General features: G+C 34.0%; 2 protein-coding genes across 3 annotated transcripts; one reads left to right on the top strand and one right to left on the bottom strand.

Moving 5' to 3' along the window:
- The first annotated feature begins 11532 nt into the window (after positions 1 to 11532).
- Positions 11533 to 13649, top strand: LOC141689353 (protein ROOT PRIMORDIUM DEFECTIVE 1). The gene has a single exon (XM_074493628.1). The coding sequence runs from the start codon at positions 11703 to 11705 to the stop codon at positions 13017 to 13019; it is 1317 nt and encodes a 438-aa protein (XP_074349729.1). The 5' UTR covers positions 11533 to 11702; the 3' UTR covers positions 13020 to 13649.
- Positions 13650 to 14616: 967 nt separating this feature from the next.
- Positions 14617 to 21773, bottom strand: LOC141693859 (vacuolar histidine transporter YPQ3). Of its 2 annotated transcripts, none has more exons than XM_074499043.1 (14): positions 21616 to 21773; positions 20792 to 21032; positions 20571 to 20613; positions 20191 to 20217; positions 19981 to 20073; positions 19370 to 19545; positions 18108 to 18273; positions 17908 to 18021; positions 17467 to 17586; positions 17051 to 17071; positions 16773 to 16831; positions 16290 to 16380; positions 15971 to 16079; positions 14617 to 14896 (listed from the first exon to the last, which is right to left on the bottom strand). In XM_074499043.1, the coding sequence occupies exons 2-13, from the start codon at positions 21025 to 21027 to the stop codon at positions 15999 to 16001; spliced, it is 1227 nt and encodes a 408-aa protein (XP_074355144.1). In that variant the 5' UTR covers positions 21028 to 21032; positions 21616 to 21773; the 3' UTR covers positions 14617 to 14896; positions 15971 to 15998. The 2 variants fall into 2 exon arrangements, with proteins under 2 accessions (XP_074355144.1, XP_074355145.1); XM_074499044.1 differs by having other exon boundaries at positions 20792 to 21029; positions 21616 to 21759.
- Positions 21774 to 21852: the final 79 nt, after the last annotated feature.

The following is a 21852-nucleotide window of genomic DNA, read 5'->3' as shown; positions in this document are numbered from 1 at the left end:
TAAGATTTGATTGACTGCTTCCCTAAGAAAACATTCCACCTTTGTCTCAACTCTTCAACTAAATCTCTACTCCTCCTTGTTTGTCAAGCTTCTTGTTCTGTTATAGCAAAACCCATGATAGTTACTTGATACATATTGATTGTCAAACCTGTAGCTATCAAATCTTGTTTATATCCCAACCTTAATCTGTAACCACCTCTTGAACTGAATCTGTAAGATTCTCTGCTTCAGAATAGATAGGCTTGATCCTTGAATATAGCTTATGTACTCCTTGTGAATCTGATACGACCAAACTTCCCTGACATATGAAACACTGCCCTGACATCCAGTCCCTCAAGTACTTCTACCTGAGTTTCTTCTGATTCAACTATCAGTAACTCTTACATTTTGTCCTGAGGTTCTAATTTTACTGCATGTAACTGAGATATCTGTATGTCCCCACTATTCTCTCTGACCTCCACAATTCCTGCATGTATGATCTCATTGATTCCCGGATAAATGTAGCATTGGTACAAACCACTGTGTGACTATAATCTAGAATCATAGAGTTATCTTAAAATCTCCGAGAAAAATTGTACCCGTAGAAATTTCATTCATATCCTACGTCAGAAAACCCAGTGGTATCCTATGGAGTAAGCCTTTGAGGAAGTTCCACAATTTTCGGCTGTAGGTCTTGAAATCAGTTCCATTGGAGTAAGAAAACCATTATCTAAAATTTCCGTGTTCAGGAATTTTCCGTCTGAATAGCACATGGTCTTCGTTTTCTTCAAAAGATTAAATTCCACTTTAAAAGCCCGGAGGAATCGTGAGTCTACCAATCCTTTAGTACCCTTAATTTAATATTTAAGAGAAATTTAAATTTCTAATATTTTTAATTTTCTTAGAAAATAAATTAGTCAAAAATAAATATTTACATAAAATCTAATTTTCAAGAATTTCGAATTTTCTTAAAAATTAAATAAAATGAAAATTAATATTTAAGAAAAATTAAATTTAAGAATTTTAAATTTTATGAAAAAATAAATAAATCAGAAATAAAAATTATGGCTAAGTCCAAATTATTTAAAATTCAAAAATCTCAAGTGTTGATAATTTTTGAAAATTAAAAAATCTGAAAATATGAGAACTTGATTGTTTGGACTGACACACCGGATCTGATATGTATATCGATAACAAGCTCTGATACCAATTGTTAGGTCCCGAATTATCATAGAAGGGGGGTTGAATACGATAATCACTAAATTAAAATTGTTTCGAATCTTTAGCGGATATAAGATTTAGTGCTCGGTTAGTGGTTTCGTGGTCTTGAGGTGAATAGTATTTGGAACAATAAAATGAGGAACACAAGATATTCGGGGAAGTATATAATCATATATAAATCCTCGAGGGGTGTTGCTACACTCCGGTAAATAAATTAACCGGCTACAATCTAAGAACAACAAAGTTCCTAGCTACTACAAAGATTTACAAATCAAATCCTATACAATGATCTAGCTTTTGTTTTTTTAAGGACTAAATTACCGGGTAACGATTATAATGCTCCTATGAATATAAAGATTTAAATCGGGCATTATAACGTTTCTCCGGTGAGAAGTTAAACGGATATTCAAGGTGCCGGAGTTTCTCTATAAATCTTTACTTCTTTTTTCTCACCTCTCGTGAGAGAGAATATGAACATAACTACTTAACAATATCTGTGTTGATTGTTATATATTCTGCTTCTCTGTGTAGACTTTTAATTCCTTTGGACATGTGGCATTTATGTGTCCACACAAATCTAAGAATTGCTGCATTGATTCACTGAACATTCACCAAGTGCTCTATGGCGACCTGAACATTCTCTGTTTACTCTTCTATGATGACCAGTGGCCCTGTGTTTCTCTATTGCGACTGTTTGAGCTCTATGGCGACTCGTTGAGCTCTATGGCGACTGGTGAAGCTCTTTGGCGACCACTGGTGCTCTATGGCGACCAACATCTGTGTCCTCTCTTTTGTGGCGACCATTGTGGTGCCTTAGAGTAATTCCCTATGGCGACCAGTTGGTGCCTTAGAGTAATTTCTCTATGGCGACCAGTTCAGTGGCGACCGTAAAGTCTACTGTATGGCGACCAGAGAGAAGAGTATTCTGTCTTATAATGTTCTTGCTTCTGTTTTTCCATTCTTCACTGTATCAACACATTCTTCTGTAACTAAACTAAAATATCTTCTTGTACATTGATGTTTGGTGCACTGGTCTGGTTCACAAACAACTAGCATTGAGTGAACTTCATTCAATTTGTCTTGTATTTCTGAGCTGATACATGTTGGTGAATATCCATTGCTTCTAACACTGATTGTCAACAAACAAGAGTACTTTCACTGAAATCCTTTTTGGTACTTTAGACAACGTCTCCATTGCTACTACAATCTTGAATACTTCATTCACTGACGCTTGAAATGAACTCTTTTCAGTGAGTATAACTTCAAGACTGCAGATGTCTTCTTTAACCTCTGTCTATACCATGTCTTCAATTCTTCAGATTCCCATGCTTCAAACATTGTCTATCTTCAACCAATGCCAAAACACTGATATCTTCCGGTAGCACTTATACACTGAATCTTCATCGTTTCTGAAACCCTGAAAGTATTTAATCTTTATTCTTCACTGAGGCATGGACATAATAATAAACTTATTTCAGTGACATGTAAACAGATTTCAAGACTTCTTCTAATCTTTTAATTCTTTGTATTTGCCTTGTCTTCATTCATCCTGATTTCTTGTGTAGTCGTAGTATTATTAACCTGTCTTTTTCTAGTGTTGTTATCATGTTGAGTTATCACGTAACTGTTCATACAGCTACGCAGTCTCACCAACATGTCTTTTTCAAGGGAATCATACAAGTATATTTTCATAACATCCATCAATCGCATGTCTAATTTTTCATTGACTGTTAGGCTAATGAGATAACGAAAAGTTGTAGCATCCATCAGGGGAGAATAAGTTTCTCATAATCAATACCCGATCTTTGTGAAAATCCTTTAGCAACTAAACGTGCTTTATATCTTACAACTTCATTTTTATCATATTTTTTTCCGAACAAATACCCATTTGTAACCAACCAGTTTAGTCCCTTCAGGGGTTTGGACTACGGGTCCAAAAACTTTATGTTTATTAAGTGAGCTCAATTCTTTTTCAATTGCTTCTTTCCAATTTGGCCAATCTTTTCTACGTCGACATTAATCAACAAATTTTGGTTCAAGATCATCGAGATCCATCATTATATCAAGCGCTATATTATATGTGCAATATTCATCAATGACAATATCATTTTGGTTCCATCTCTTTCTCGTGACAACATAATTTACCGAGATCTCTTCAATGTCAACATTTTCAGGTACCTATCCCTCTTCAAGAGTTTCGTTTATCATGTCATGGGTTTATTCTAGAGATTTTTATTTGGGCATTTGAGTGTTGGCTCTTTTTCTCAAGGATTTTTATCTTTGGAACTAATTGGTCTTCCCCTTTTTAAGCAAGGTTTTGAATCATTTTCCTTAACAATTTGTCCTTTGGGTAGTTGTATTTTTTAAGGAGCATTTACAACCGGGATTGTAATAACCCCAAAATTTTGAACTTTTTGTAACCCTTATGAATAGTGTTTTAGCTGAATGAGAAAACTTTTCATGCCACACTATGTAGGGGTTCTGTTATGGATATTCTGAGATTTTATTAGTACTCTATATGGTATATAAGTGTATGTAAAGATCGTCAGAATCCAATTCCGAACACTTTGATTTTTCCCGGAAATCCACTAGATACGTAAAGAATTGAGTATAAGGTAACAGGATAAAAAGGATTTAAATTAAAGGATTATAATAGAGGATCATAAAAAGGAATATAATGTATTGAGAAAGGTTAAGTGAACCTAAGTAATAAGATCCCGGGTATGATCCCTCAAACGATAAACGAAAATGAAAGTTAAGCGAACCGTATAACAGATCAGCGGTTATTAGGCAAACAATTAGAAGCTAATCAAAGAGATTAGTGGGGATGATGTCATCCAACCAATAGAAAGAGGACAAAGGAGGGATGATGACATCACAAAGTGATGCAAGCATGACATAAGAAGGAAGGAAATGTGGTGGATTGTTATCCACACAAAACCAAGGTTAAATTGGTAATTAACCTAAAATAAAACAAATCTAATTCAATCAACCAAGTTAAACATTTCATTTCATCAAAAAAAAACACAAAACCTCTTATTTCTTCATTGCTCTCGGCTTTTGCCATTTTCAAGAGAAAGAAATTTCAAAACTCAAGATCAAGGCTTCCTAAATTGGTAAGATAATTCCCTAGTCATCCTTATGCATAGTTATGGCTATCTTATGAGTTTAAGCCTTCAATTCTTTCTCAATCTTCTTCAAGAAATCAATGAAAAAGACAATGAATAGTGATTTCAAAGTTTTTAACTTGATTTTTTCTTGTTTTCCTTTAAGATCCAAGCATCCCTAAGACTTCTCAAGGCTTCTCAAGGCTTCTTAAGGCTTCCTAGCTACTCCCACCACTTTAAGGAAGGTATATCATCTCCAAACCCTAGATTCCTTTGTATAATAAGATGATTTTGATTGTTATGGTGATATAGTAGCTTAATGTTTGTGGTTTAGAGTTTGGGTTGGAGTGGTAGTGAAATGGAATGGTGAATCTTGTTGTTTTGGTTAAAAGAACTTAAGTATAGTTAAATTCAAGCTTAAGCATAAGTATAAATGTTAATATTGAATTTATTGGGGATGTTATGATGTGATAAGGATGGACTTTGGTTGTATGAATGGATTGGGGTTGTTTGGTGATGAATTGGAGTGATATAAAATTGGGTAATCACGTAAACATAGCCGTCGTAATGTCCGATTTACTTTAGGCTGTTTTATTCTTAACATTAGGACCCGACAACTCACTGCTAGGTTTTAATCATTGCCATGTTTAGATAGTTCATGTTACGAGCTTCGTTTTGATATGTAGTTCGTTTGATTCCGATGTACGGTTTAGGAGAAACGGCCGTTTTAAGTAACGACGTTTCGCGAACAAAACCTTATCCCTCGCCTTACTTTGAAACATTGATTAAGGACCCTAAAGGACTAATTGGAGTATGAATCATTTATGTACAGTGTATTAGGCAAATGGTAAGGCACTCGCGAGAGAATCGTCTTAAAACTCTTAATGGCTAAATTATTAAAAATGGTGGAGCCGAGGGTACTCGAGTGACTTAAGAGAATCAGTGAGCGCAAAACGAGCGTTAGAGTCTAAGTTGGTTAAAGTATAGATTTACAAGTGACTTTGGTTTAATTCCAACTTACTTGTTGTTTATAGGTTACCAGACTCGTCCGGAGCCGATTGTAACCCCCAGCCGCTCAGGCAAGTTTTCTACCCGTTATACTGTTGTTGTGATGTATACACTTGTATATGCATTATCTTGTAATAGATGCATGATGGTTATATTAGCAAATTCTTGCGATATATTGTAGCATGTGATATGGTACATATGCATGCCTGTTTCGTATTCTTGCCATATATATATATATGTTGGTTCAGTTGATAATACTTATGCTAGAGAATAGCGGTAATTTGCATATACCCTTAGTATAGGGACCCAAAGGTGAAAATATTTTCTAAAACCGGGAGTCGAGGATCCCGAGTAGATTTTATATATATATATATATATTTTATATATATATATATGGTAATAGTTTTCAAAACTATTAATCGAATAAGGTTTATTCGATAACTTTATTTTATTAATGAATATTATCTTGAATATTCATTCGAGGACTTATGACTCCTTTATATTATTTATTGAATATTACTTGGATATTCATTTGAGGATGTATGACTCCTTTATTTTATTTAATGAATATTATTTATAATATTCATTCGAGGTATTATGACTCCGCTTATTATTTATTAATATTCTTTATTTATTAAAGAATAATGTTCGATAATCAAACTTACTTTTGATATTCAAATAAAGATATTACTTTCGTATAAGTATATCTTTGATTATTTACTATTCATTTCAAGTATAAGTTTTCCAACTTCTACCTCAATTACTCTTTATGGGAATATTATTTAAATAATAATATTCAGATATTTCTTTATATTGAGACTGATTTACTTTATTAAATCAGCATTATTCCAAACACTCTTTAAAGTGTTTTCAAGTCTTTAAAATGATTTTCAAAAGTTAGAGCGGATCCCAAAACTCATTTTTATATTTAAGATCCTCCTTTCGAAGGGGATTTAAATACTCGCTCAAAACCTGAGGGATCCGGCTCTGTGGTGTGTTTTATATTCGCAACAAGGTTGCTGTTTTGATAAAAGAGTTTTTGATTACTTACCCAACACTCGGGAAGTAAAATTCTTGGAACAAGTTAATCCATTAACAGGCATCGCCTAGGAAATATCGGTGAGTTTTCCTTTCCAACTAGATACGACTTCTTGGTGGAGCCGTATCAACAAGTTTCTACTTGGGGAAAGGGGGGACGAGCTTTACGTTTCAGAGTCATGGATTTCATCTGAACTAGGAGTGGCGTAAGTGGTCGAGTGGCGCCGACCCAGCCTTATTATATTGGCCCAAATGGCCTGAAAGTTCCGCTAAGACGGTCCATTCCTTAGGAGTCCAGTGTTCGGTTGACAAGTAAATCCGATAGGTTCTCCTCTACATGTAGAAAATGGTGGGGTTGCACTACTACAACTGATCATCGTAAGTGGTCTTCCTGGCGCGGCAAACTCCCGTAATGAGTTCATCATCTAATTGGATATTTCTGCAACACTACCCAGAGCACTTCGATAGAAAGGTTACGGTTGGGCAATTGTTGAGTTTTGGCAGGGTCAAGTTTTCAAAATGATGTTTGCATCAAATGAAGTATCTCGTAACTTCATTTTATTTTGATGATATTTTAAAGATTTAATCTATTCAAATCTGGTCTTGTAGTCTCATCTATGTGATGAACTTTGGAAACTAATTATAACTTGAATGGTGGTAGTTCAAGTAGTATTTGGAAAAAATATAAGTATATTGGAGTATCTTGTAACTTCATCTTTTAAACTTATATCTAGTAAATGATTATCTTATGCATGACAAAGATTTTCAGAAAAACGTTGAGACAAGGTTAGATATATGAGATCACTTTGCAACGATATTTTTATACAGTTATACACTGGAACTCTGTGTGTATTATGCATGGAAGAGGACTTCCAATATTTTGAAAAGTATATATGTATATATATATACTGAATGTTTTGCGACTTCATCGCATTAAGATATCAACTTGGTTCATTTCTTTTGACCAAGACTTTCATGAGTACTATGAGAAGGCTCATATATTGTTAATCATTATACATATTATTTTGGTGGGCTTACTGCTCACCCTTGCTTTCTTCTTTCATCACACAACATCAGATAGACAAGATGAACAGGACCAAGCTCCCGATTCGCAAGCGGTTAGAAAACGTTCTGCAGTCTTCTGGAAGCATTGATGCCGCCGTAGCTGAGGTAGGATCTACCAATAGACTAGGTTTTCAAGTATTGATGAACCAGACTTATGTATCTTTATCAATTGTAATAATGGCAAAGAAATGTAAATCTATTCAGAAACCCTTTTTAAGGTGTAATGGCATAAAATTTTGGAATAAAATGACTCGTGTTACTTTTGGATATTCATCTCTGAGACTATAACTTGTGGTGTGTGTGTGTGTGTTCATTGTGGGGTCACAATACAGAGTAGTTGATTGTTTATTAATATTGGGTGTTATTAAGGGAATTGGAACTCGTGACAACCCGGATCCCCGACCCCGGATTGGGGGGTGTTATAGGGATATATAATTTTGTTACTTTATCGATGTTGGTAAATGCATCAGGAAGCTGATTTTCCATGAATGAATTATTTGTTGTGCTTCCAAATCACATTGTGCGAGGATCAAAAGTATTCAATGAAGATGCACTCCACGAAATTTCCTATTCCAGTTGTTGATCTTCTCCCCTAATTTTGGGGAAATTGTTATTTTCTCCCCCTAATTTTGGGAAAGTATTTTCATCGAAATGACAGTCTGCAAATCTAGCAGTGAATAAGTCACATGTCATTATATCTAGATGAGGGATATTCATAACCAACATATATTCCCAATTTTCTTTGAGACCCCATCTTCGTGCGTTGTGGCCGAGCAATAAGGATATATACCATACACTCAAAAGTTCTAAGATGGGAACTATTAGGTTCTCTTCCAGAGACCAATTGTAATGGAGAAAATTTGTGATAACTTGTATGTCTGATGCGCACAAGTGTTGCTACATGTAAAATCGCATGCCCCCAAACTGTAAGAGGGAGATTTGTTTTCATAATCAATGGTCTGGCAATCAGTCGAAGTCATTTAATAAATGATTCTGCAAGGCCATTTTGTGTATGAACATGAGCTACATGATATTCAACATGTATACCAATTGATTCACAAAACCAATTAGAAGCCTTTGATGTGAATTTTCCAGCATTATCTAACCGGATTGTTCCATATTATAATCCGTAAATTCCTCTCTTAATCGTATTATTTGCGCAAGTAGCCTCGCATATGCTAGATTTTGTAACGATAATAAGGACACATGTGACCAATTTCAAAAAAAAGCACACATGTGACCACCTTGTTGATGCATCGATCAATATTATAAAATATTTGAATGGTCCACATGATGGGTGAATGAGCCCACATATATTTCCCTCTATTTTTTCCAAAAATTTAGGAGATTCAGTGCCATTTTTTGTCAAAGAAGGCTTAATAATTAAATTTTTCTTTGAGAGCAAGCAACATATGAGAATTCATTAGACTGAAAAATCTCTAGATTTTTCAATGAATACCCATATGAATTTTCAATAATTTTTAGCATCATGATTGATCCGGGATGTCCTAGCCGGTTATGCCAAATAATAAAATTATTTTCGTCAATAAATTTCTGGTTTACTTTGGTATTAACCTCAATATATCGAATTGAAATTGTAGTATAATCCAAAAGTGAAAGCTGGTAACTTTTTTTAACAGATTTGCTACCCCACACGATGCTTGTGATAAAAAGGAATTCTTTATTCTCTGTATTCACTGTTTCAACATGAAATTCATTTCTGCAGATATTTTTAAAACTTAATAAATTTCTCTGTGATTTTGGGGAGAATAATGCATCATTTATTACAAATTTTGTTCCTTCGAGTAATAATATAATAGCTCTTCCAGAGTCTTCTATTAATTTTATACTTCCGAAAATTGTGCAAACATTGCCATAATGTTTGTTTAAAGAGATGAAATATTTTTTATTTTTAAGAATTGTGTGAGTAGTTGCATTATCTACAAGACAAATATCTTTCTCTTTTGTTATATATCCAATGCGAGAATGAGAAACATCTATATATTGCTTCAATAATAGAGAAATATATAATTAGTAATAATTACAATCATTATAAAGACATATAATCATAACATATGTATATAATTGAATCACGTAAAGCAGACATATATAATTTTTATCATATGGAGCAGTGGTGTCATCAGGGATCTCATAAAAATCAGTTGTATCAAGATATGTCATTGTAAGAAGATTATCCGCATGGTCTTTATCCTCGAACACCAAATTTGTTTTGACATTCTTGCATTTATCTTTCAGGGATGCTTGATAAAGATCAACCAAATATTTTGGCGTACGACAGGTACACGACCAGTGACCCTTCATTCCACATATATAACATTCATTTACAATAGTCTTTTTCTTTTCTTATTTTCCAAAATTTTCTCTAACTTTTTGTGGACATTAGATTTTTCGAACTTGAAATGAGGGTGATTTTGGACATGAGACTCATGACCACGTGCCCATACCCACGCCCTCGATCACGATTACCACCTCGTCCACGTCTGCTATCCCGTCCACGCCCATAAATATATGTTGTCGTATTCACTTCAGGGAAAGGGCTAGATCCAGTTGTGCGAAACTCATGATTTTTCATCAAAAGGTTGTTATTTTGCTCAGTAACAAGAAAACAAGAAATCAAATATGAATATTTTGTAAAATCATTTTCACGATATTGTTGCTGGAGGAGTACATTTGAGTCATGAAAAGTTGAATAAGTTTTTTAAACATGTTTGCGTCAGTAATATTTTCTCCGCATAATTTTAGTTGAGAAGTTATTTTAAAAAGCGTGGAGTTATATTCACCGACGGTTTTAAAATCTTGAAGTCTCAAATGTATCCAATCATAACGAGCTTTTGGAAGAATTACAGTCTTTTGATGATCATATCTATCTTTCAAATTTTTTCAAAGTTCAAGTGGACCTTTCACAGTGAGATATTTATTTTTAAGTCCTTTGTGAAGGTGGCGGCGTAGAAAAATCATTATCTTTGCGCAATTTGACTCAGATTCTTTATTCCCTTCTTTTATTGTGTCCCAAAGACCTTGTGCGGCTAAATGTATCTCAATGTAGTTCTTTCTGATAATATCAAGAACCTCAAATTCAAATTTGGTAAAATTTGACATTTTTACAAAGCTATAAAATAACCACAAAGAGAAATTAAAATAAAAATAAAACAAGTCTCCTATACATAATATGGATGCATGTATAAAATGGATTCACTTTTAAAAAGACTAATTGATATATAAAATTACTACACGGGTATAGAATGAAAATGAGATTATAAGGATTAAGAAAATATGATACTACGATCATTTTTTCGGAATAATATACTAATCCAAGATTTTTTAATTTGTCCCCTTTTTCTTTTTAATTTTACTATCTAAAAACTACTTTATAATTGGATGCATGACATGAATAGATAGTTAACAAGATATAACTAGTGGTCTCGGCATATATTAGCAAACTCTAAAATTATTTAATAATTAGGTAGGTTAAAATGTTATAGACAAAGATTTTACAATTACAAAAATAATAATATTTGGTTCTAAATCTGACGAGTAACGATAAAAAATGAGTGTTTTTATAATCTACTAATTTTACTCCATTTAAGCAAAAGTACGTACTGCCTATACATATTAATAATTAAATGTGGTAGTATTGGCGGTCAGGATTGTAAAAAAGACATTACCAATAAAGAACTACACTAGCCTTTTTGTTTGTTTATCAACAATTTCAAATCTGGAGATTATACGTATTATATTAAAAAAGATAACTTAGTTGACATTAACATTTTAGTGTACTAGACTATTAGAGATTATACATATATCTCAATATTAATGTGTTGTTTTAAGCCGAAAAAAAGAGTCGACAACACGACATAGAGACAAATTCTTAACCATCAACCAAACCCCGTATGACCTTTAAATCTGCAGCAATGAGCGATCTCGTCTACAACATAATATTTAAGGGATAATAGAGAAGGAAAACATGTGAAAATGTATTAGTTTCAAGTGTGTCTACAAACTTAACGTTGTCACTAATTTATAAATGTAATATATGAATGTTACAAGGCTGAGTTATATAAAAAAGCAAATGTATATACATTTCGTAGGTATTTTGAACTCTCATCACATTTGATTCTTAGAAGTGGTCATTTTGGTAAAACACCGATAATGATTTGCCATTCAAGAAGAGTAACGTTACTTTCAAAAATAAGTTCATAGAGTGATCAAAAAAAGTTCAAAGAAACTTTACTGTAAGGCCTCAGCAGTCAGCAACTTATCAAAATGACGAGGGTTTTACAAACATTCATCAAACACAAACTAAACCCTCATTTTTCAATCTCATTCGGTCCGTTTAATTCCTCTATTCAATTACGATGGAAGAAAAAACCCACCAGCACTGCAAGAACCCGATTAGAAACCCGTACCCGAGACCTCAAACTGGACCAACTCTCAGCCCATTTTAAGAAACTCAACCTCATTCTTCACCTCCACAATCTCATGACTGATAAAAAACGAGGCCCATTTGTCTCACTTCAGTTAATGTCTCGTTGGAACAACATTGTTGGTCTTAACATTGGTATTGGCGCTTTTCTCCGTAAATACCCCCATGTGTTTGATGTATTTACTCACCCATTAAAGCGAAATGTTTGTTGTCGAATTACGGATAAAATGATGGGGTTGTTGAATGATGAACATAATGTGGTTAGAAATTTGGAATTGGAAAATGTGAAAAGGGTTAAGAAGATTTTGTTGATATCGGTTAATGGGACGATTCATGTACATGCTTTGAGGTTGGTCAGGAGGGAGTTGGGGTTACCGGAAGATTTTCGTGATTCGATACTTGGGAAGTACTGTGAGGATTTTAGGTTAGTTGATTTGGAGATAGTGGAATTGGTGGATAGAGGTGATGAGAGTTTGCGTGTTGCGAAGATTGAGGAATGGAGGGAGAGGGAGTATAGGGAGAAGTGGTTGAGTGAGTTTGAAACGAAGTATGCCTTTCCTATTGATTTTCCGACTGGTTTTAAGATTGGGGCGGGGTTTAAAGAGAAGTTGAAGAATTGGCAAAGGATGAATTATGTTAAGCCTTATGATGTTAATGAGGTTGTTCGGGTCCGTACTTGTGGAGGCATTGAACGGTTTGAGAAACGTGCTGTTGCAATCCTTCATGAGTTGTTGAGTTTGACTGTAGAGAAGATGATTGAGGTGGAGAGGATAGTACACTTCCGCAAAGATTTAGGGATTGAAGTTAATATCCGGGAGCTTATTTTGAAGCACCCTGGAATATTTTATATATCCACCAAAGGAAGTACTCAATTGGTATTTCTCAGAGAAGCGTATAGCAAAGGGTGTTTGGTTGAGACTAACCAAATTCATGATGTTCGGAGAAGAATGGTAGAGCTTATGGTGATGGGATGTAGGAATACTAAAGAGATGAAAATTGAAAAGGAGGAAATAAAGGACAAGACCGGAAGTCAGGTAGTTTACACTGGTTGTGAAAGAGGTGGACGGGATACGGACTTTGTCATCTCGATTCTTGAGAAATGTCATGGTCATGATTATGACTATGGTGCTAGTGATATTGAAGATGGTTCGGAATAAAAGAATTGTGTAATGGGGAATTGGGGATGACCGATGCCGTACCTGGCAAGTAGTGAAAGTTGCAGATTGCTAGTGACTACTTGGAAAATATCCATGTGGTTTGGTTGCTGGGGATTAATTCATTGCGAATAAACGTCAAGGACCATTAGTTTGCATCACCATTGCATTTGGAGCCGTGACACTGAAACTTTGGCGGGTATCCGTGATGCTCTTGATTGTTGAACAACTTTAGTTATGGTGATCAGCAAAAACAGCATTTGTTAATAATTTTTACATCATCAAATGGGTGACAAACACTCGTCGAGGACGTTCTCATCTGGTGGACCGGGCTTGTTCATAACTCATGTTCTGCACACAAGAGGTACTGATCACAGGCTAACATTTACTGGCTGGTTTAAAAGGAGTGTTTCATGAAACATGTCAGTGAAAAGTCAAGAATTCGGTGATGTATGTCAAATTGGATGATAATAACAAGGCTTTGTATAGTATGGTGTATGTCATGCACATGCTAAATATTAAAATTTATAATTTTGGTGTATTTTAATTGATGCGGTTATTATGAAATGCAGAGGATCCACCATTATAAAAAAGTGTAAGGCAATTAAAACAAATAAAATTTATAAAATTTTGTGTTTAGGATGTGTTCAGGGCACAAAACAAATAATAATAATAATAATAATAATAATAATAATGAAAAATAACGTATTGCCAAGGCTTTTGAAGTTCGGTTTTATAATGTATACAGGGTTCTAAGTAGAGCGGACAATTTGGTAAACGACACGTGAACACGACACGCAAAATATGGATATGAGTTTTAATTTTTGGTATACGAAACACAAATGTACACGAACACGAAATTACACGATAGATTTAGTGTCGGATATGGGTTTCAATTTAGTTACACGAAAGTACACGAAATTACACGAGATAAATATATTTATAAATTAATATATATAACACATGCATATATTTATGTATATAATATAAATATAATATAAATATTTACAAGTTTTTATAGAATACTATCTTTGGCCTAATTATAGATTAGAAGACTTAGCTTGTATGAATAGATATTGGTTAGTTTTTATAGAATACTATGTAAAAATATATATATATTTATATATACACTCTCCATATTTCATTAAAATTATACATTAAAATATATATTTTTTATATATTATATTAATTTTTTATTTAATGTACACGACGATTCGAATCGGATATTGGTTTCACATATGGGTACACGAAATCATTTCGGGTCGGATATGAGTTTCATATTTATGTACACGAAACACGAAATTACACAACACAAAAGTACACGACACGACCCGATTGCCCGCTCTGGTTCTAAGTAAATTAAGTCTCCATTAAAGTGTAAACTTTACACTTTTTTTACAGTTTAATAATAGCAACGAGGCCATTATAAAACTTGTCAAATACTAACAGCTAACAGATACTCTGCATAAGCACATCAGCCACACTAAAGTAGAACTTGAATTCATGTAGACAGTGTTGTTCTGGTGGAGAATCCGTTGTAAAGTATCTCTTTTGTTTTGTTTCTATTTGCTCTTCAAAAAAAAGTGGAATAGACAAAACGTTATCTACACAAACATTTGTGGAGATTGATTATCCTTAATTTTACGGGAAAGTATAAGCAGACATAATAAAAAGGTAATACTAATTCTGATAATCAGTCGACAAAACAAGATGAAACATCGGTTGTCCAAGTTCATCTTTAATCAAACCCCATGTACACGTCCAGGTAAAATCTTCAATTGTGTGCAAGAGGTCGTTGGATGGCAGGGAGCATCTAAGATGACTACCATACCAGTTCCCACAGAAAAACTGAAGTTGCAGCTTCTTGCCGGAGGCATGACCTACAATATTATCAAGTGCAAAATTAAAATATATAACCATGTCTACAATTTTCCCCAAAAAAACTGTTTTTGCATGACAATTAAATTTCAACAGTATCAATTAGGGCACGGGAACTTTAAACCAAGGTTTCCATTTGGAGCAGAAATGATTACTGTAACAAAGGGATTTCAGCTGTGTACCCCACTATAACATTCTATTCCAAACATATCAACTATGCACCCAACTATAAGCATTCACTGTGCAAAATGTATCACTTTTATAAACAATGATCTACCAAATTCTGAAACAATTTCTATTTAAAGTATTGTTCTAATTATTTTCTTGATCTCAATTGCTTCTACGTGTAAAAAGTAACAACTATACAAGGGTAACTTGGTAACCATTTTCAGTTCATTAAGATTGAAATGACCTTTCCTTTCTATAACCAAGGACAATAGATAAATAATGTACTTATTTTTACCAGAGAAGATCAACAACCAAGCTTTCTTCTTTGAGCCAGGTAAAAGGGAAACACGAACAAGCATTTTTTTGCATGGGGGGAATATATAAGCAAGAGAGTTATGTCATAATTTTTAAGGTCGGTTTCCACTAAGATCAATTTTTTTGTATCTTCTTCGAATCTATTTATACATTTTTAATATATAATTGCTCAAAATTTTAGCCATTTCCTATCCACTCTACTCTTGGACCATATTAAAAAAAACCATCAAAATATGATATAATTACTAACTATACAAGGGGCACTAAATAGGTTAATATAATTACTAAAATATACACAATTATACGATAATTACTAATAAAAAATTTATTGAAATTTTATTTTCATAGATCATCCCTTTTGAACAAGCATATAATCCTGTATCAACTCTATCTAAGAGATGTCCAAACATAAGTCATTCAAAAGTCCATGAAAACTACTGGCAGTGAAAACTAGGCACCTCAGAAAAGATTATAAGATGCTTCTGATGTCCTAATAAGCAGATACATTATAACAAGAACCAAAAAGTGTGTGCGTGCCTGCATGAGTTTGTATGTGTCAGTGCGAGCGAGGGAGGAAAAGAGGGAGGGAATACCTTTTGCTGCTAGGTGGTTGTTATTCATCTAAGTTACGTTTGAGCTTTCACTCTTGATCTCGTGATCTTGTGGCGGATGATACCAAAAATATATGAATTGAATTAGTATCTGGAAAAAAGATTTAAGGAACACACCACAAAACACACTTTAATTTTGTTTGGACAACAAAACTCTAGTTTGACAGTGAGGTAATCTGCATATTCCAAGGCATTTATGAAAATCAAGTTGATAAAAAGTACCCACGCGTTACTTCGGACACAAGTCACTCATAATTACTAAAATGCAATCCATGCATAACACTAAATACATTAAGGATACAAGGGAATCAAGAACCACGCAACCTCCAGCATCCACCAGCCACGGCAGGTTTGGTTTTAGTTTTGCCCAATCCAAGCTGCTCACAAGTATACTGCAAATAGCCAAATACCCACACGTAAAACACAAAATTATCATAGTAAGTAAGTATGCTGTTTAAGCTATTTAGCCTTAATAAAATTATTGTTCCAGGTTGCTGATATCTTATAGCTCCAGCCTCCAGGAGACTACATACAACCATCAACCTTTGATATTAGATATTTTACTTAAAACAGGTTTGAGGGTCTAAATAAATTAATGAACATCTGAACCATTGTAGCCTAGTGGATACCCCTCTATTTTTGGTAACAAGAGGTTGAGGATTCGAGCTCTACTGTGGCAAGTGTGTGTGAGTTATAAATTTGTGTAACGGATCTTTACAAAGAAAATAAGACAAAAGTAGTAACAGATTAATATAAAACTAATCTTGCTTTAGAGAATCTTAACCTTCCCACATAGGTGATATTTCCAACGAGAGCAAATATGAACATAAGCGGATTAAGCCCCTGCACATCAGTGAAGAAACGTTAAGTAACAACAAGATTGTGTGCAGCTGTGTAAACTGTGGCGACTGTTTTGCAAGGATAGAGTAATATGAAACTTATGTGATACGAAAAAAATGTCCTAATAATACATTAGATATATAACAGTAATTGTAATCGTCATAAGATTCTTTTGAGATGCTTTTGAAATCAAATTCAATCAACATTAAAGACGAGGTTTACCTCAACATGGCCTCTTCTGAACTGCAAGTTAAACACAACCAAGTTAGATGCTATATGGTTGTTGTAATTTATATAAATATATATTTATTAAGATTACTCTAATTTAAAATTGGAAGAACTAGCTCAGTTTCGAGCTTGAACTGTACGCTTCAGAAACAAGAATACACGAATGCAGCTTCAAATTTGGTTCTTGTTCATGAATTCTTTTATATGAAGACAAAATATTCTGTTGTAACAAAATTAAAGGAGGACAACGAATTCAACCTAAAAAATACAAGTTAAAATACAAAAAATAGCCTGGTTCGAAAATGTTAATGTATCATTTGCTGTAATACGACAAAATCACAATGGAATAGAGGAAAACATATTTTTGCTTTTGAAGTATACGACTGTTCCAACAAATTTTAAGGTCTCACATTCAAATATATTTGAGGTAGACGTCCACCCATGTAGATGATTGCCATTCCCCAGCCAAGATAACTCCCAATTTCTACAGCACCACTGCTTCCGTACTCTTTCAATAGACTTTCATTTACCTGCAGTTTCAAGTAAAATTTCTTTTGACCTTCCGTATTTATCCAAGTAAAATCCAGCTTTTGTACAAATTGCAGTAGAATGCAAATGAAAACGAGAGATCCAATAAGATAAACAGAAACTTGGCAGACATCAAGAGAGAAAACAAAAGGATTGATGCAATCTCCGGTGTGAATGGTGGAATTGTATATGCTGCTTTCAAGCTAATTGAAATAAATGGTGCAGCCATTGATCAAAAATAGATAAGCCATATCTATGAAAAAATAAAATAAAAAAAGATATGCCGATTATCAACCATAAATGCAATAGACAGCTCCTCTTACCTGTAAAAGCTTTCTACCCATTTGCACCACAAATCCTTGATTTTGCAAATTATTCCTATTGCTATTTACATGTTGTAAATTAGAGACGCATAGGAAGAACGTCAGAGCAGAAACCTGAAGACAGCAAAAACTTGATCATTCATGCGTATATGGCATATGTTTACAAAAAACAGAAATGCTAATAACTATATAACACTCACAACACACATCAAGGTTTTAGTCTCAGAAGGAGGCGCTGATTGAGTTGACTCATGTTCACCAAATATGGACTCTTCAGTAGATATACATTCATAACCGGAAGTAGATCTTTTTGGCATATGAAAACCAAACGTTGGAGTATGGCTTCGAGATAGGGATCTTGCTGACCTGAAATTTATTAAAACCTGAAATTATGCATCAAGACATACAAGAACAAGGAGATGTACAGAACATCTGTCAGAACAATCACTGCAAATACAAATGCATGTGCATACGGAGCACTTAATGGAGTGGACACCATCATAAATTCATAATGTCTGCTTTAAATGCTTTATATATGTTCACTGTGGAAATCATACATTAATTTTGAAATACTGATAATGGTTTGCATTTATTTATCATGTAAAATCAGATTAAACGAACTCCCTGCAATTTGCTGAATAGTCACAGAGCAGCAACATACCATATTTTTTCTATTGTCATCTCCAAGTTCTAACAAGTTAACAATGATCTTCTATGTTTCCACATTAAAGAAAACCCTATCCTAGCTCAGATATTTGAAGAATGATGGATGAATAATGAAATTGTAACAGTAATAGCGATAAACTGTACTGTCAGTAAAAATATGTCAGAACACTAAAGTAACCTGGCAGAAAAAGACCTTGTATAAAAAAGTGAAAGGGTGCGTTGTGCTTATGACAGGATAAACATACATGCTCATGTAAATTAATTAAGAGCTCATAAGTATCAAATATTTATTCGTAAGTATCAAGTTAGCACTAGTAGGTGTTATGTACAATATTAGCGACAAACATTGTTAAACAAAACACATTACAACTGGCATAGATATGCATAATCACGACTTGTACACCCTTAGTTACCCGGACTCTTCATTTTGCTTAGAGTACCCGTGTCGGACACTCGACACTCGGACATGGGTATGGACATTTGGACACTTATTTTAGGCCAAAAACGTAAATTTTTCAAAATATTGCCGAGTCCGACACTTGGATACGAACCCGTGTCCGACACCCATACCCGAGTCCGGGTAACATAGTGTACACCATATTACATTATTACTAATTTCAAGGGTAGGGTCAAATTAACAAATTTGTAAAAATTTTTGGCACTTCGACCAGTTTCATATATTTGGATTTATTACATCTACATAAGATTGCTAGTTATTTTTTAAATAAACTTTCAGACAGACAAAAATTGATCAGAACTGTATTTTACTGAAAAATTATAAAAGAGGATCCATTACGTGTAGTAAAACTCTCCTCCAACAGAACCATGATCATTGGCTAGAAAAGGGATTGGTATACTTGGAGCAACTCCACATGCAAGCAACTGGCTTCTATGTTCAAACCTATGAGCACTATCACCTTGCTTTTTGTCAATATCATCGGTATGTAGTCTTCGCTTCTCCACATTATCAATCTGGTCAAAATTGACAAGTCATAAAGTATATTAATTGAGTTACACCATGAGCAGTAGAGAGTATAAGACAGCAATTCAATATACTTGGCACAGGGATACAAAAAGCAGTCTAGATGAGTCCAAAACGAGCAGAAAATTTTGAGTTTCCGAGAACAAAAAGGAAATTGTTTTCCATCAGTATAAAATTACATGAGATACTCTTACTCTTCCTAGAAAACCGTCACAAAAGTCAAACAAAAAAGGATTAAAAAGGGTTTTAATATTAAAGATTAGTTAAAAAAAATAAACTATTGGCTCTTGTTTCTCAATATAAAATGCACAGCTACATACACAGGAATAATGCGTCTGGCATTTGACTACAAGCACACATATGGGATGGAAGAACCAAGCAACAAAGCTGTACAAATCAGAATATTACAAGGAAAAGATTCTAACCTTGTAGTGTCGCTTATTGGCTTTCAGCCGGGGATATATGTGACCATAGTATATGGTTTGCATAGCAAGCGACAAGGTTGTCAATGTATATAACTGCATATTGCAAGATATCAATGTAGTCAGATTTGCAAGGGACAAGGAAAAACAAGAAGACTTTTATTATTATGGTACTAGTAAACCTAATCTAAAAGGACTAGAAACTGTTCTTACCACTGCCATATAGTACTGTGTCGGAAGCTGCGAGGAAAGAAAAAGGATCAACAAAGGTACACAAAATTTTCGAAACAAATTTAAAACACACCCCACATATTGAACTAAACACAAAGGGAAACAAGAACATTCTCATCTTCATCCCACCAGAAGAAGTCTGTTTCATACTTTGGTGGAATGTGCTTGAAAATTGTCATATATGTGTTTATATATTACATACACAAGCAAACAAAGGATATCTTTTTTTTTGGGTACCTCTCCACCCAGACTAATTAACTTAGTCAGATGTTGATAGAACTTCAGGATTTCTTTTTGTTAATTTTAATATATATCTCTAGATATTAAATATATATATAGCACAAAAAGAAGGAACAACTCACTGTCGCTGGTTCTAGCTTGCAGCCAATCAGATTAAGTAAATCTCTGCAAAAGAGGTGTGGCAAAGTACAAACTTTAGAAGCTAAAAACAAGTGATTAAAATGTAAAAACGAAAAGTAAATACACTGAAATACAGAGTACAAAATGAGATACCCTGAATGTGGATCAATTTACAAGCATTACATAAAAGATAGTATAATTTAGAACGGTATAATGGCATTACCCAAGTATCCAAGTGGTTATGAACATGAGAGAAAGACCCTCCACTGATTTCTCCTTGTAATTTGTGATGAGCTGAGGTACCTCAGCAACCCCCCAGCTAAGAACACTAATAACACCCAACGTCAACGAGATAACATCTCTGGTGCCGCACAGGCAATAGCTCATATTTTTTTCCACCCATTGAGAACAATGTTGGTCTACAGGGCATATCGGCACCGAATTGTTGTAACTTTCCATTGCTTCTAAAGACACCAAGATGATAGTCAATAAATTCTCAAGATCAGAATATGTAATAAAAACGCAAAGAAACATATATCACAATAAATGCAATCATTCGTTTAAAATAAGGAGCAAAAACGCAGTTTAACTTGAAAAAAGGAGAAGACAATCATACAAATATCCATCATAATTCCCCGTGGAAATCATTATATAACCATAACAAGTCCAAGGAAATCATTTAATTCTTCTTGGCTAATTAAAAAACATAAAAAATACGAAAATCATATAAACAGCACAACGCGAAAGCTCGAAAAAAGGACCTAATATTGTGAACAATAATTAGTATTATTATGACAGTTGATTCGTAAGTTAAATGTTGATGTAAACTATAGACATATAGATATATAGAGAAAACAACATATATAGAATATATAGAATGAGAATAAAGGATCTACATAGGTGAAAAATTAACAAAACTCAATCGATATATAAAAAAAACAGAAGAAGAGTAGGATTGAAGAAATTGGAATAGAAAGTGATATACACAGATACATGCATATATGAATGTCTAAGAAGAGAGTGCGCGAGAGTGTAAATTGAATATACCTGATGTGTGTGTAAGTGTGATGTGTGTGTTGAATCGACTACTCTTGTGCACCGCCTTCTGTGTCACCCCTCCTCTTTAGCATGTACTCTCTCCCCGAGTGTGAGCAGTGGGGGAGGGTTTACAATCCTTTTATTTTTTATTTTATGGAATGTTTCTTTCTTCTTTTTTTTTTCTCTTTTCTTGCGTGGAATAATGAGAGACAATTGCGTGTTTTTTTATATGGAGCAGGCCAGCAG

This window comes from Apium graveolens, chromosome 10 (genome assembly GCF_009905375.1).
Source record: "Apium graveolens cultivar Ventura chromosome 10, ASM990537v1, whole genome shotgun sequence".
Taxonomy (NCBI): Eukaryota; Viridiplantae; Streptophyta; class Magnoliopsida; order Apiales; family Apiaceae; genus Apium; species Apium graveolens.
This window is presented reverse-complemented; position numbering and strand designations above follow the sequence as displayed.